Raw genomic sequence first — 13,973 nt, 5'->3', positions numbered from 1 at the left:
AAGAGTACTAACTTTACGACCACACACTTCACATCTCTTCCATCTCATATCATCAACTCTCCTTTCAACCTTTCTATCCTGAATTTTATGTGTCTCTTTTATGTCCATGTTCCCCTTCCATATGTCATGGTTGGAATTATACTGTCAGAATATTTTGTCCATAATCTGTTTCTTGTCATTCACCTGTGCAATATTCTACATTTGTATTACCCCATACTTGCACACTACCATTCCTAACATTTAATCTTGGCCTGTACTAATACTTGGTCACTCATATCATTCATGTCCTTCACTTTGTCATCAAAACAACGGACAGAAACATTTAACACTTCAACCTTGAGTTAGCCCCAAAGATCAACATCCCCCGTGGCCCGGTCACTGACTAGGCCTTACAAAAACATTCACTGTACTCTCTCCAGCATTTACCATCAACTCCACCACACACGGTATAGAACTCACTTATTTTTTAGCTCGCACCTACAGTATATTCTCTTAAATAACGTTATCTTTACCCTTTCCTACACTGCTTGAGTTGGGTCAACCTTGCTACATGATCACCCTAAATTTTTTGCCTTGGGTATGGATATTTCCAGTGAATAAACTAGGGGTATGGCACAAGCCTTAGCAAATTCATTTCAAACATTGATAGACCCATCCTAATAATTTTAGATAATTATTTTGCTACTAATACTTTTGTCAAGTCATCTTTGTACTTTTCTTATTCTACAGACAGGCTCACATGTCTTGTGCAACCAATCCATAACTACGTCACCAATGCCACCTTTCAACACTTCCCGCTTGTTCCACGCACTCCTGCAATCTTCCCTAAATTAGCTTACAAATGGCTCCTCTACCTCATTGTCTCTTACAGTTCCCTGGGGTTTAAATTTTCATACTTCTTTCTTCCATTTACATACATTTCCCTCCTCCTCTTTTTTTTTACCTCTAAAGACTGTTTTAACTACAGAATTCAGCAGCCAACATAACCCAAAAAATGAGAAAACAATGCAAAATTTATCTAAATAGAGTGATGCTGTTATATTACAATATCTGGAAAAAACTAGCCATTTTGGGCAATGATGGAAGAAAAATTTCCTCTAAAACTAATACCATTTTGTAATGTCTATTGTAACAATATGCACCTGAAACTCAATGTAAACCACTAGTATAGCTTACTGATAAAATTCTCAGTTAGCTATCAGCAAACCTAGCAATAAGGTCACAAACATTGCAAACAATTGGTTTACAAACTCTTATTCCTGTAAAGTTTACAAACTTTTAGTCTTTAAGACCCAACAGGAAGAACTAAGCCAGAGACTTAACAAGACCACAGAGCTTATCCCTAGAGGATGAAAAACCCGACATTACAAGCCACATTTGACCACTCTCTAGAGTTGCCAGAGTTCACAATCCTTGCCACTACAGAGAGATTGTGTTATAAAATGGTTATAAACACATCAAAATAAAATCAAGACTCCCACTACAATGCAATACACAGCAGGATAAGGAACATGTACACTAATGTATATCCAAAGGAGTTGAAGATCTGATGCAAAAGATTAACCCAATACAAATGCTAGCTGAATGTACCGACATGTTTTACGGAATAACAGCACACCACACCCGATTAGTGTGCATCCCTCAGATTTAAAATAAATTTGTGGGCATTACTGAAACATCAGTTGTTTCAGTAATGCCCACAGTTGTGAAGAGCTTTCAATGTACACAACACAGTTTGACTGACCAACTGAGTCAATGGAATTTAAGCTCAAAATCTCAGGTTATTCAGCACTAGAAGAAGTATTTAAATAAACACTAAGTAGTAACTAATGTGATTATTATTCACTACTGTGTATTATTCCCAATGTTTTATTATGCAAGCCATACTCCCTCTTCTGGTTTGTAAACTCCTAACACATGAGAATATGATTAAGGAGTTGGATACAGTACATGTCACATTAGAGAACCGGTGGTTCTCTCCATTACACTGATGCTAAGGTCAAACTAAACATTTTTCTTCCACTTGTATCCTAATCACTTTAAGTATTAGTAATAAAGAATTATTTTATTAGATTTCTGCTAATAGTTGCATTTAAAGCTCACTATAGATGTGGCTTTATTTTATGAAAGCAATTAACCCTTAAATGCTGCAATACATACATATATGTATGTATGGACATGGAACACAGTTTCTCAAACTTGATCAAACACTTTCAAATATTTTGTGCATAATCTACTAGCAAGTGCTCCAACTTTATCTAAATGATCACCAATGTAACTTGAAAAACAAGAAAATAAAGAATAATTCTAAAATTGAATATTGAAAACTTCAGATTTTAAAATCAGCTGAAAAAGTATAAAATATCACCTATTGTTCATTTGGTGTTATTATGCTCTCAGAATAGCATATGATCTTCATTTTCTTAGATTTAGAATATAGGCTTTCAGTATAGTTTACTGTAAAAAAAAAAAAATTCAATATGGCATTTGAAAATAGGCACCAAATTTAAACAAAAAACCAGTGTTGAATGTAATGAAACACAATTTTCTGGGTGAGTCCCAGAGGCTCCCCGGAGCTATCCAGGCTGATAGGGATAATCCTAACGTTTGGCTTCAGTCGATGTAGATGGAGTTCTAGGCCTACTGGGGACCACAAGCCAGAACCTGGCCCCCCTCAGAGAGGCACAAGGAGCAATGGCCCATAGAATGCAAATGTGATTTTGGAGTATTCCATATCTGCCATCGACCGGGACAGTCACCCAGAAAGGTAAGCACCACAAAACAAACCCCTATTCTGGTTAAAAACAACGAAAATGGACAAATGAGTGGACAGAACTCCCCAATTGAAAACGAGCAAACAAGTATGACATCACACAAGCCGCACCACATGTCTGCGCAGCTCCCCCCTCCCTGGGAGGGGGAAGAGGGAGCCCCAGAACCCCCCCACACTGGCGAGCCACCCATGCAGTTGGCTCACCGGAATTTTTTTTTTTTTTTTTTTTTTGGTAAACAATATACAGTATAATGCTGGTGATGTCCAATTCTTGGAGGCCAAATATGAGAGAGATAGAAAGGCAAGATAAAGGTGTGAATAGGACATACAAACTCAAGCAAAGAAATGCTGCCAAAAGCCCATCATACTTCATAATACTTTATGTTATATAAAAAAAGAACTAGATAACTAGAGAGCATGGCTAACTGGACATATGTCAACAGTTGTAACCCAACCACAGACAAACATCTTTTTGTGAACTCTATACTACTTCCATCATGCTTTATATATAGGCAAATCATGTACTATATAATCAATTTAGAAACGCTTAATAATGTAGTCCCAATATACAAAAAAAGGTGACGGGCAAGAGGCACTGAACTACACTTAGGCCAGTTTCCCCTAACTTGATTACCATAAGTAATTATCAAAATGCACCAAGCCTGGAAGACTGTATGAATACATTGTGCCAAACTAATGCATGTATGGTAAAATAATTTAACAAAGAACAGGTACAGTGTATTAGTATTGTTTAAACTCGATATACTCGAGCAAAATTGGTTTAAGTATTAGTAGTTTATTAAGTATTATTTCCCAAAAGTACACAATGTTGCTATGTTATTTAATACAAAGCAGTAATAGTTAAAAGAATTCATAAATATCTTGGGTAATATTTTATTTGGTAGTTTTGAAGTTCTTCAGTCCTGCCTGAATTTTTAATTTGCCTTAATATCTGTCACATTTTGTTTATCAGAAGAGCTACTGACTGTTATATAAATGCACCAGCACACTGTACAAAATCCAAATTGGCAGAGGTGTTGTCAAAAAGAAATAAATTCATCTATTACAGTACAGTTCTATTAATTCCTATCTTCCTTTCTATAAACAGTAGTGTATGGACCAAGACCATCAAGCTCTACTGCCCTGGGCAAATAATGGAAACAGTCTATCAACATATGTAAATGCAGTTTTAACACCTTGGTTGCACTGCATAAAATAAGTACTCTCACTCACTCATGTACTCACTCACTCGCTCACTCACTCCAAGTCCTCCATCTTAGATACTCCCTTATCTAGGTGTGTGAACGACAAAGAGGTGAAGAGGTGAAGAACTCAACAAGAGATTCCAGGAGGTCTTCACAATAGTACAAGGAGAGGTCCCTGCACTAAATGAGGAGGCAAACCGTGCAACCTTTGGAGGAAATTTACCTCACCAGTGATGAGGTCAAAAGGAATCTGTTGAAGCTGAATGTGTCAAAGGCTGTTGGGCCTGACAGAATCTCATCGTGGATTCTAAAAGAAGCTGTAGAAGCACTAAGTGTGTGCCACTCTCTATGGTGTATAACAGGTCTCTGGAAACGGGAGACCTTCCGGAAAGCTGGAAGACAGCTAATGTAGTCCCAATTTACAAAAAGGGTGACAGGCAAGAGGCACTGAACTACAGGCCAGTTTCCCTAACTTGTATACCATGCAAGGTGATGGAGAAGATTGTGAGGAAAAGGCTCATAGAGCATCTGGAGGGAAACAGCTTTGTAACAAACCACCAGCATGGGTTCAGAGATGGTAAATCGTGCCTCACAGGCCTAATAGAATTCTATGACCAAGCAACACAAATTAGGCAGGAAAGATAAGGGTGGGCAGACTGCATTTTCTTGGACTGTCAGAAAGCCTTTGACACAGTACCTCACAAAAGGCTGTTACAAAAGTTGGAGCAGCAGCTACTGGTTTGTAGTGGTAGTGGGAAACGTTTGTAGTGGGTAGTGGGAAACAACACGTAGAGGCGCCGTTTTGCTTTTTTCGACGGCGCCTCTACGTGTCGAGTATTTTTCGTTACCCCGCTGACCCTTGCACAGACAGAGCTAATGGTCAATGACGTCACCAGCTAACCGCTCAGTGACCCTTCACAGGAACGTTCAAAGGGATTAAAAAGTCGTCCTATGGCCCATGTATTTCTCGTCTCCACAACGAGAGATTGCTAGCCTTCTAGGTCCAGCCATTTCGCACAAGGGGATTTAAAAGCTGGTTTACGGAGCATGGGTGATTCGTTACCCTAGCGAGGGATTGCTGGCCGTCTGAGTCCAGCCATTTCATTCAGAGGGATTGAAAAGTCGATCTATGGAGCAGGGGTGTTTTCAAATTTTTTCCCAAGCTGGTTTACGGAGCATAGGTGATACGTTACCCCAGCGAAGGATTGTTGGCCTTCGGGATCCAGCCATTTCATTCACGAGGATTAAAAAGCCGATCTACGGAGCATATGTGATTCGTTACTCCAGCGAACGATTGCTAGCCTTCTGGGCCCAGCCATTTCATTCACAGGGACTAAAAAGCCGGTCTACGGAACAGGGGTGATTCATTACTTCGGCGAGGGATTGTTCGTCTCCTGGTCTTAGCATTTCACTCAAGGGGATTAAAAAGCTGGTCTATGAGTCGTGTGTTTTGCGTTGCCCCAGTGACCCTGAAACTGAATGTATAATAACGTCATCCCTCTTCTATTTTAAATCTCCTATTTACTTGCTATCTATGTTAACCAGAACACCAACTGTCGCTATAAGATGAATTTCAGTAGGTCTATTCCCAAATTAATATCCCATTTTTCTCCATTTATACACATCAATAATGTAACTCCATTAATATTCAGAAGGCCCTATTTATTCCCCTTACTTATCTAGAAGCTTAATATTTAGTGTTCGGCCAAGGTTCGTTTATTGAGTATAGGAATAAATGAAATCCATTTTGTAGGAAACAAGGGGGAACAACACAGAGCATGAACTAACATGTATCTAAGCGTTCACCCATGCTACCAAACCAGTATTGTCAGCTGTCACGGGCTGCTTCCTGGGGTGTGAGTGTGGTGTGGAGAAAAGAAATAGTAGTAGTAGTTAGAAACAGTTAATTGACAGTTGAGAGGCGGGCCAAAAGAGCAAAGTTCAACCCCCGCAAACACAATTAGGTGAATACACACCCCTCACACTCTCAATTCAAGGCATGTTATTTAGAGATCTGTAGTACCAATATTTTCTGAAAATACCCTGCATCTTGTACACCAAAGGTGTAAGATTTAACACAAGTTTATAAATAATTGTAACACTCCAAATCTAAAATAAATAGGGCATTGCTAGCAATCTGCAGCTTTTAAAACGAGACAAGTTCCAAAAATGCGCTCGTAAGTTTTCCATTTGTAAGGGGGGAGGGAGGGAGGAAATTATCAGGGGAAAGCACTAAGCAATTATGACTATATCGCACTTGGAAGAGAGACAAGATAACGATTTGGGGTGGGACGGGGAAAGTAATGGTGTCCAACCCCTTGTACAGTTAGGGAGTGAACGCCAACCTGGACGATGCAAGACAGTCGCTCTATCATCCAGCCAAAGTGGTTGGGCCGCCATTTGCAAGGCGGAACCAGATTTTCCATTGGCGCAGTACAATACTACTGTAAATATATAGGGGATGTCTTTGAACCACCAAAAATCAATAAATAAAACCCAAATCTTTTGGATAAAAAACTATCCTTTATGTATCTTGACAGATTTAGCTGCCCTGCCTCTCTGAGTTGATGCCTTTTGAAGAATAAAGAGAGGTCTAATTACTGGAGGTGATGGTTGTGGTAAAAAGTGGTTATGTATGGACATTGGGGTCAACCACCAGCACACTTCTTATCAGCAATTATTTAGGAATTTTTCCATGATAAAAAGCCAATAGTGCATAATAGCATCATTTTCTAATCCTAGGACTTCATAATTTATTCATAAGAAGGAATGAGAGCTAAAATATAATAAATGTAATGAAATGCCCTTTTCTGGTAGGACCCTCAATAGCTCCCCAGGCTAAGCACTGGTCCAGCCAAGCATTAGGGAGATGCACTAGGCCTCCGGATTCCACCCTTGCCAATCAGGAGCTAGGACCAGTCTGGCTCTCTATGAGTTGAGGAACACTTGGAAATCAAAGATTAACTCAAAACAGAAAAATCCCACAAGAAAGCATAAGTGTAACAAATCAAGACAACTGCTTTTAGAAAATTAGATATCAGCAGGTAACAGAAAAAATATCACTGCCACTATATAAACACTCTAATCATGATGAGCCTGACTGCCACCACGTGAAAGCCCAGGTCAACCGGGGTTGACTTGGGCTGGTCAAGGTCCCCAGTGTCCTGTGAGTTTTTAATTTAACATCCTGCATCAAGTTTTAGAATTGTATCAGCCAGAATTAGATATGATTTGGCTGGGGAAATTGTGATTTCCCCACGGTAATGTCCTCTTGTAGTGGTCAGGAATGCAGACAGGTTGGAGACCTACTGTTGTTTAATCAAAGCACTACTTGGCCTTTGTGATGCTAAGTAGGGCTTAGAAAGACTTTGAAGATTTGTGAACTAACTTTCTGAAGTCACTTTGAGCCGGACTGTTGGATCATATTGTACACTAGTACAGGTACTCAGAGAGAACTCTATCAACATCAGAGGCCCGAAAATGTTCAACACGCTTCCACTACACATAAGGGGCATAACTGGCTGACCACTCACAGTGTTCAAGAGAGAACTTGACAAACACCTCCAAAGGATACCTGATCAACCAGGCTGTCACTCATACGTCAGGCTGCGAGCAGCCGTGTCCAACAGCCTGGTTGACTAGTCCAGCAATGAGGAGGCCTGGTCGACGACCGGGCCACGGGGCCGCTGAGCCCCGAAATCACCTCAAGGTAACCTCAAGATAAGGTACACTGTATGATTTAACTGTGTACTAATGCTAAAAGCCTCTTCCACCCTTTACAATATTCCAAAATATAACACTGCCCTCACTTACAATACTATCCAACAAAATATAGTAATCTTGCCTTGGGAGGGAATTATCAGGTGAAAGTGCCAAGCCATGAGGACTATATAGCACTTGGATCTTGCCTTGGGAGTCAACAATGTTATGCCAGTTTTTTTTTTATCATACTGCATTTGGTAGTACATCTGGCACATCATCTATGTATCAGTTACTATAGATATTGATCTTAACAATTAGCTAACAAATAATTGATCAGTTGCCATGTACCACCAGTAAAAATGTTGTACAAAGTGTTGGGATGCAAGACGATCAAAAATAGACGCGAAAAGCCGAGATAGAGCCCTGGTGGGGTGACAAGGGTAGCAAAGCCCTGGCATAAGCTTGGTGCATATTTGAAAGAATCACTTCCAAAAGCTAGATAGTTAACATTCTAAAATATAAAATTAGAAAAAATAAAAACAAAAAACATTAAAATTGTAGATACTCTTATAAAATTGCCAGAAAAAAAGATACAAGTTAACCTGTTAAATGTGCACATATTTTGTTATACCCCACAACAAAAAAAATAAGCTTGGAACAACTCCTAACAGATAGTGCCACATGCCAATTTAGCTTTCTCATGTCTAAAGCTAATTCCATGAAAAACAGATTAAACAAAAAATGTGTACTGGTGCTTAATTAGTTAAGATAATTTAATCTGTTTAAGTACATTATCTTGTTAAAATTTCTTGCAAACAAAATAAAAATCTGCTATTAGTGAGGTAAATATAAATTCATGAAAATCAGGATGGACTTTAGAAACAAACATTCGTTAGTGACGTACAAATGCTATGCAAAATTATATCTTACGAGGTGAACTTACCGCTACTGCGCCTTCATCTACAGACTCTCGTCTATACTGGGGAGAAATAAGTGAACACTATAAAGAAAACAGTTTGGAAGATTATTAATTATTAGATGGTAAACAAATCTAGACCACAAATGTCATTACAAAACTTATTTCGCAAAAACTGTTTGCAAACTGCTGGAGCCAGATAAATCTCCAGTCAGGCAGAAATGCTAGATACCAGACATTTTCCATATACAGGCAGAAATGCTAGAAACCATACATATCTGCACATTCAGGCAGAAATACTAGAAACCATACATATCTTCACATTCAGGGAGAAATGTTAAAAACCAGACATTCCACATTCAGGCAAAAATGCTAGAGACCAGACATTTTCCACATTCAAAGTTTTCTCCCAGCATTTGCATAACACACAGTTAAACATGAAATTCACGGAAATGCACAGAACAGGAAACAAAAAATCAAATCTATATTAAGGCAATTAAAAAAACAATTAGGAAAATCTACATGGATTGATAGCCTCCATGCACTCAGAAATAATGTCTGATGCAAGTTTTCAAAGCGATTATATAAAAACCACATCCAGTATGACATTGGAAAGAAGAGAAAGAAATTTTCAACAGGTTAAATCCATGCAATATTGAACAAAAAAAAATCCTCTATCATGTTTTATTACCAGTTGTCTTTACAGTGATCCACATGAAACCCCCTGTATTTATGCCTTCACAACTCTATATAGTAAACTCCTAGGAATTCCTATTTGCGTTATCTGGATCAGATATAATGGATGAAATCTTATCCAATTATGTATGGCAAGAAATTTATTAGGTTACATATCATAACCCTTAAACTGCTAAGCTATTTAAAAGTCCTACATTATGGTGCACAGGGAGAAAAAAAAGTATTGTAAACCCATCTGGATTAATCACCTACGGTGATTTGAGCAGTGACTTGTGACGATCAGTGTAAGAAGCTAAGTATCCATAAATGAGGCAATTTGGATTGTTTGAATTTCTACTTCCAATGAATGTAGCAAAATTTAACAAAGATTAATTTTGTTTAATTAAATAACTTTTTCCATGGGATTTTGTATCAAACTATATGCAAGAACACGTATATAATAGCCGAGATCTGATTTCAATCAACCCCAATGAACAGCAGAACACTGTATAATCCATTATTTGCAAATACCTCGTAACTTGCTCTTCTTAAAACTCCAACTGTATTTCCTCCATATATTTAAATTATTAATAATAAGGCACACACATGCAAAACTTCAAATTAAAATTACACATTTATCACCAGACTGTATATATGAGATACATTTAGTTATAAATAACTATTTGTACCTGTGCTCTTTGTTAATCGACAATCAATGACTCATTTTGGTGGACACAGAAATTTAACACCACGTTCATAGTAAGAACGAAAAACAAGAGCACATACCAGACCAAAATTAGAATTAAGGCTGCAGTTGTATACAGTAGAACTCATATCTCAAAAAGCACATTAATAAACAAGGTACACAGGTATATTACAAGACACATGGACCTAAAACCCAAAACTTTGTAGAGACTGGAGGAGTCTTATGGCAAAACTATTGCACAGATCACCATATTGAAAACTACACGAGAATCAATAAATCTCATAAGGAGTTTTTTTTTTTTATCCCCAACATCCAGAAGAGGAGGCTAAAGATTTAACCCTTAACATATGACAATTACTTTAAAATTGTCTGCCAATAAGACAAAAAATCCTTATAGAATGACTAATTTGGATGCAAAATGTACAGAAAAGTGGAAATAAACTGAATATCTACATTGTACCTGTTTTGTGCACTGAACAAATTGAGTGCATGGCAGCATGTGGCAGCCCAGCCCCATCTCTCAATGCCAGAGCTGTGTCAGCAACACACACAGCCACAGCTACACACACTCAATGTTGACCTCTCATGTCTAGATGATTGTATGTGTGAATGCATGTACCAATGAATGACTGTATCAATGACTTTAAATGTATGTATATATGAATAAAAAACTAGGAACTGCATAAGGTCTGTTGGCCCATATGAGGCAGATCCTATGTATACAAATGACATATAGTAGCTGTCTCCTATTTATTTCCACTCAAACTAATTCATGTGTGGCTCTACTGGTCCATAATAGGCAGCTCCAATTGGTATCACGGAAATAAATAAGAGCTGCCTTATATAGGCCAATAGACCTATATATGAATGAGACTGGGTAGACATAAATAGAAGCTGTCTCATAAGGGCCAATACGATTGTTCAATTCTTTTATTTTTTTCAAATGATTGGTTGACCTGGAGTACTTCATTACAACCATATATAGTCGTGAAAACCATATCAATATAATCCATATACAGTATATATCTTGCAATTATAATGAAACTTTATATCATGAAAACTACCACATTGGCACATTTTGTTGAGATGATAACCACATTTGCATAACAAGGTAATCATAAAATTATAGTATTTTTTCCATGGGTCAATGTAAATATTACTACCTCCATATACAGCTATTATATCCATAATAGCATCTTTGGTGGAAACACATACAATAAACGTTTAAATCAGCAAATGATAATCACATTACCCCGCGATAACTGTATTACCCCATGAATCAACATATGATGATAACCACATTTTAAGGGTTAAGCCAAAATCCACAAAAGTGCCCAAAAAATATATATGTAAGTTCTCTTTAACAGAATGGTAGACTGATGGAATAATTTAAACATAAGGGTAATGTATACAATTACCATTTTATGTCCTGTAATGCAATGGCCAGCACATTCAACTTACAGCCAACAGGTCCCAGGTTCAATTCCCATAGCAGAACAGATGTTTTTAACAATGTTTCTTTTACCTAATGCTCCTGTTCACCTAACAATAAATATGCACCTGTTGTGGATTGCATCCCAGAAAAGATCAATAAGAAAATCAGTGTGCATGTGCATTAGAAGAGAAGCATGGGAGGTAGCATTCCTAGACTACAAGCCAGAGTGCATGGGGGACATTGTGGGAAACCCTAGTTAGGCTTTAGTGGAAGCCTCAGGAACCCTAGAGATTTCAGTTGAATCCCAGGTTGCAATGCTTTTACCATGTCGTGGTACAGTGGTCTAGGGTGCTTGCTTGGGAGTACCCTGAGCCTAGGTTCGAATCCTCCTCGTGGCTCCTATTGATTTCCTCCTCGATACATCACGTTAATGTGCTTTCTTTATGCAAAGATCAATAATTAGCTTAGGGAAGTCCGTACTAAGCGTAATAGGCTTCCTGTTCCCCAACAAGGGAACCAAACCATATGACACTATTGACACTGACAGAACCCCACCTGTGTATGTCATTCTGTAACTACAATTAAGTAAATATATACACTCACACTTATTCCCTTTCCACTACTCCTGTCATTCTTAGACAGTGAAAGAGCACCGACTTTGACTAGATTGTATCAAACAGACAGGAGTCAGTTAAAGTGAGGGGCGAGAAGTCAGACTGGTGGAGGGTAATAAGCAGAGTCCCTCAAAAATCAGTAAGTACTAGAACCCATATTACACACAGAAATCACAATAGCGTGATATATCAAATGAATAAATCTACAAAGGCTGTGATGAGGGTTCAAACTTACGTCCAGGATGATCCCAGACGCAACTTAATCAACTGAGCCATGCCATGGTAAAAGAATTGCAACTGGGATTGCTACTGCTCTCACACGCATCCCGCAGTCTCTCCGAAACACAAATTGGGGTTTTACATAATGTCCCCATGCACTCAGGCTCTGTCAATGAGCTATTCTAGCTCTTTGCTCTTACTTCAATACACACAGAAATTACAATAGCATGATATATCAAATGAATAACTCCACAAGGGCCGTGACGAGGGTTCGTATAGCTTGTTGACAGAGCCCGAGTGCATGGGGAATTGTGTAAAACTCCCGGTTTGTCTCTCTGTAAGATCCGTGTGTGAGTGGCAATCCCGGTTGCAATTCGTTTACCATGTCGTGGCTCAGTCGATTAAGGCGCGTCTGGGATCATCCTGGACGTAAGTTCAAACCCTCATCATGGCCCTTGTGGATTTATTCATTTGAAATATCATGCTATTGTGATTTCTGTGTGTATTGAAGTAAGGGCAAAGAGGTAGAATAGCTTGTTGACAGAGCCCGAATGCATGGGAGAATTGAGTAAAACCCCAGTTTGTGTCTCGGAGAGACTGCAGGATCCGTGCGTGAGCAGTAGCAATCCCGGTTGCAATTCTTTTACCATGTTGTGGCTCAGTCGATTAAGGCACATCTGGGATCATTCTGGACATAAGTTCGAACCCTCATCACAGATCTTGTGGATCTATTCATAGGACCCATATTATTTCTCCTCTATGTTAATGACTGACTATGGGGCTAGAGTCTTACAGTTCGATGTTTGTAGACGATGCAAAATTAATAAGAGCTGAAACAGATAGACTAAAATTCTCCATGATGACATCGACTAGGTGCAGAGTTGATCTGAGAAATAGCTATTGGATTTCAATGCAATCAAATGAAAGGTGATGAAAATGGGAGATGAATCAGACAGAAAACACACAGATGTATACAGAAAGAGAAACAAGGATATAGAGAAAATGGAAAAGAAGAATAATTAGCATGTGCTATAACCATTAATAATAGTGCTATGACAACAGTCGGTGTTGATGTTAAGAACAAAATTACAAGAATAATTTCTACTACTGCCACCACCTCCTTATAACACACTGCCATAAGTTGTGAAGCTTAAATATGGCTTTACTTCACATGAATATTATACAGTAGTTCCAAAATACCTATCCAGCAAATTCTCAAGAGGCCTATGCTAAATTTGCACCATTATGACATCAGCTGGAAATTTATCCTTCCACATTTGTATTAAATATACACCCCTACAATTTCATACAATTTCTCAGTCAAAATGTCGATCTTGAAAAGTTCATGCTTGAGCATATACAAATTCTTCAGTATCTTTAAGTTTCAATTATGTTTCCTGGTTTTTATCTGTATATTTTGGCATTTTTTTAGACTTAGCTTGTTTCTAGTAATTTTTATAGATTATGAAGAGGGTGGGCTGAAAATGGATTCCTGAGGCACCACTCATTATGCACACCCAATTAAATGACTATCAGTTCAGTATCACTTGCAATATCCTTTCAGGAGGCTACTCTTGAAATCCTGGCTCGCAATCTATTCAATGCTATTGGACCTAAGAATATGTAGCAATTTTTAGTATGGTAATGGAGGACTACGTAAATTACAACTTTGGAAAGCTAGAAGTTCCAGTTTTTGTACATGTAATTAAACAATTTTAATAAGATTTT

At 38.2% G+C, this 13,973-nt stretch overlaps 1 protein-coding gene across 13 annotated transcripts in view; it reads right to left on the bottom strand.

Annotated features, from left to right (window-relative positions):
- Nucleotides 1-13,973, bottom strand: part of LOC123775001 (putative divalent cation/proton antiporter TMEM165) — a 55,098-nt gene that overhangs the window by 30,099 nt on the left and 11,026 nt on the right. For 8 of the 13 annotated variants that reach the window (XM_069318985.1, XM_045769709.2, XM_045769710.2 and 5 more), the window contains exon 5: nt 8,624-8,659. The exons of the other annotated variants lie outside the window; for them this stretch is intronic. In XM_069318985.1, the coding sequence (XP_069175086.1) occupies nt 8,624-8,659 (36 nt within the window). The remainder of the gene's footprint in view (nt 1-8,623; nt 8,660-13,973) is intronic. 13 annotated transcript variants of the gene reach the window in all.

Source organism: Procambarus clarkii, chromosome 92 (genome assembly GCF_040958095.1).
Source record: "Procambarus clarkii isolate CNS0578487 chromosome 92, FALCON_Pclarkii_2.0, whole genome shotgun sequence".
Taxonomy (NCBI): Eukaryota; Metazoa; Arthropoda; class Malacostraca; order Decapoda; family Cambaridae; genus Procambarus; species Procambarus clarkii.
The sequence above is the reverse complement of the archived record's forward strand: the minus strand, read 5'-3'. Positions and strand labels throughout refer to the sequence as shown.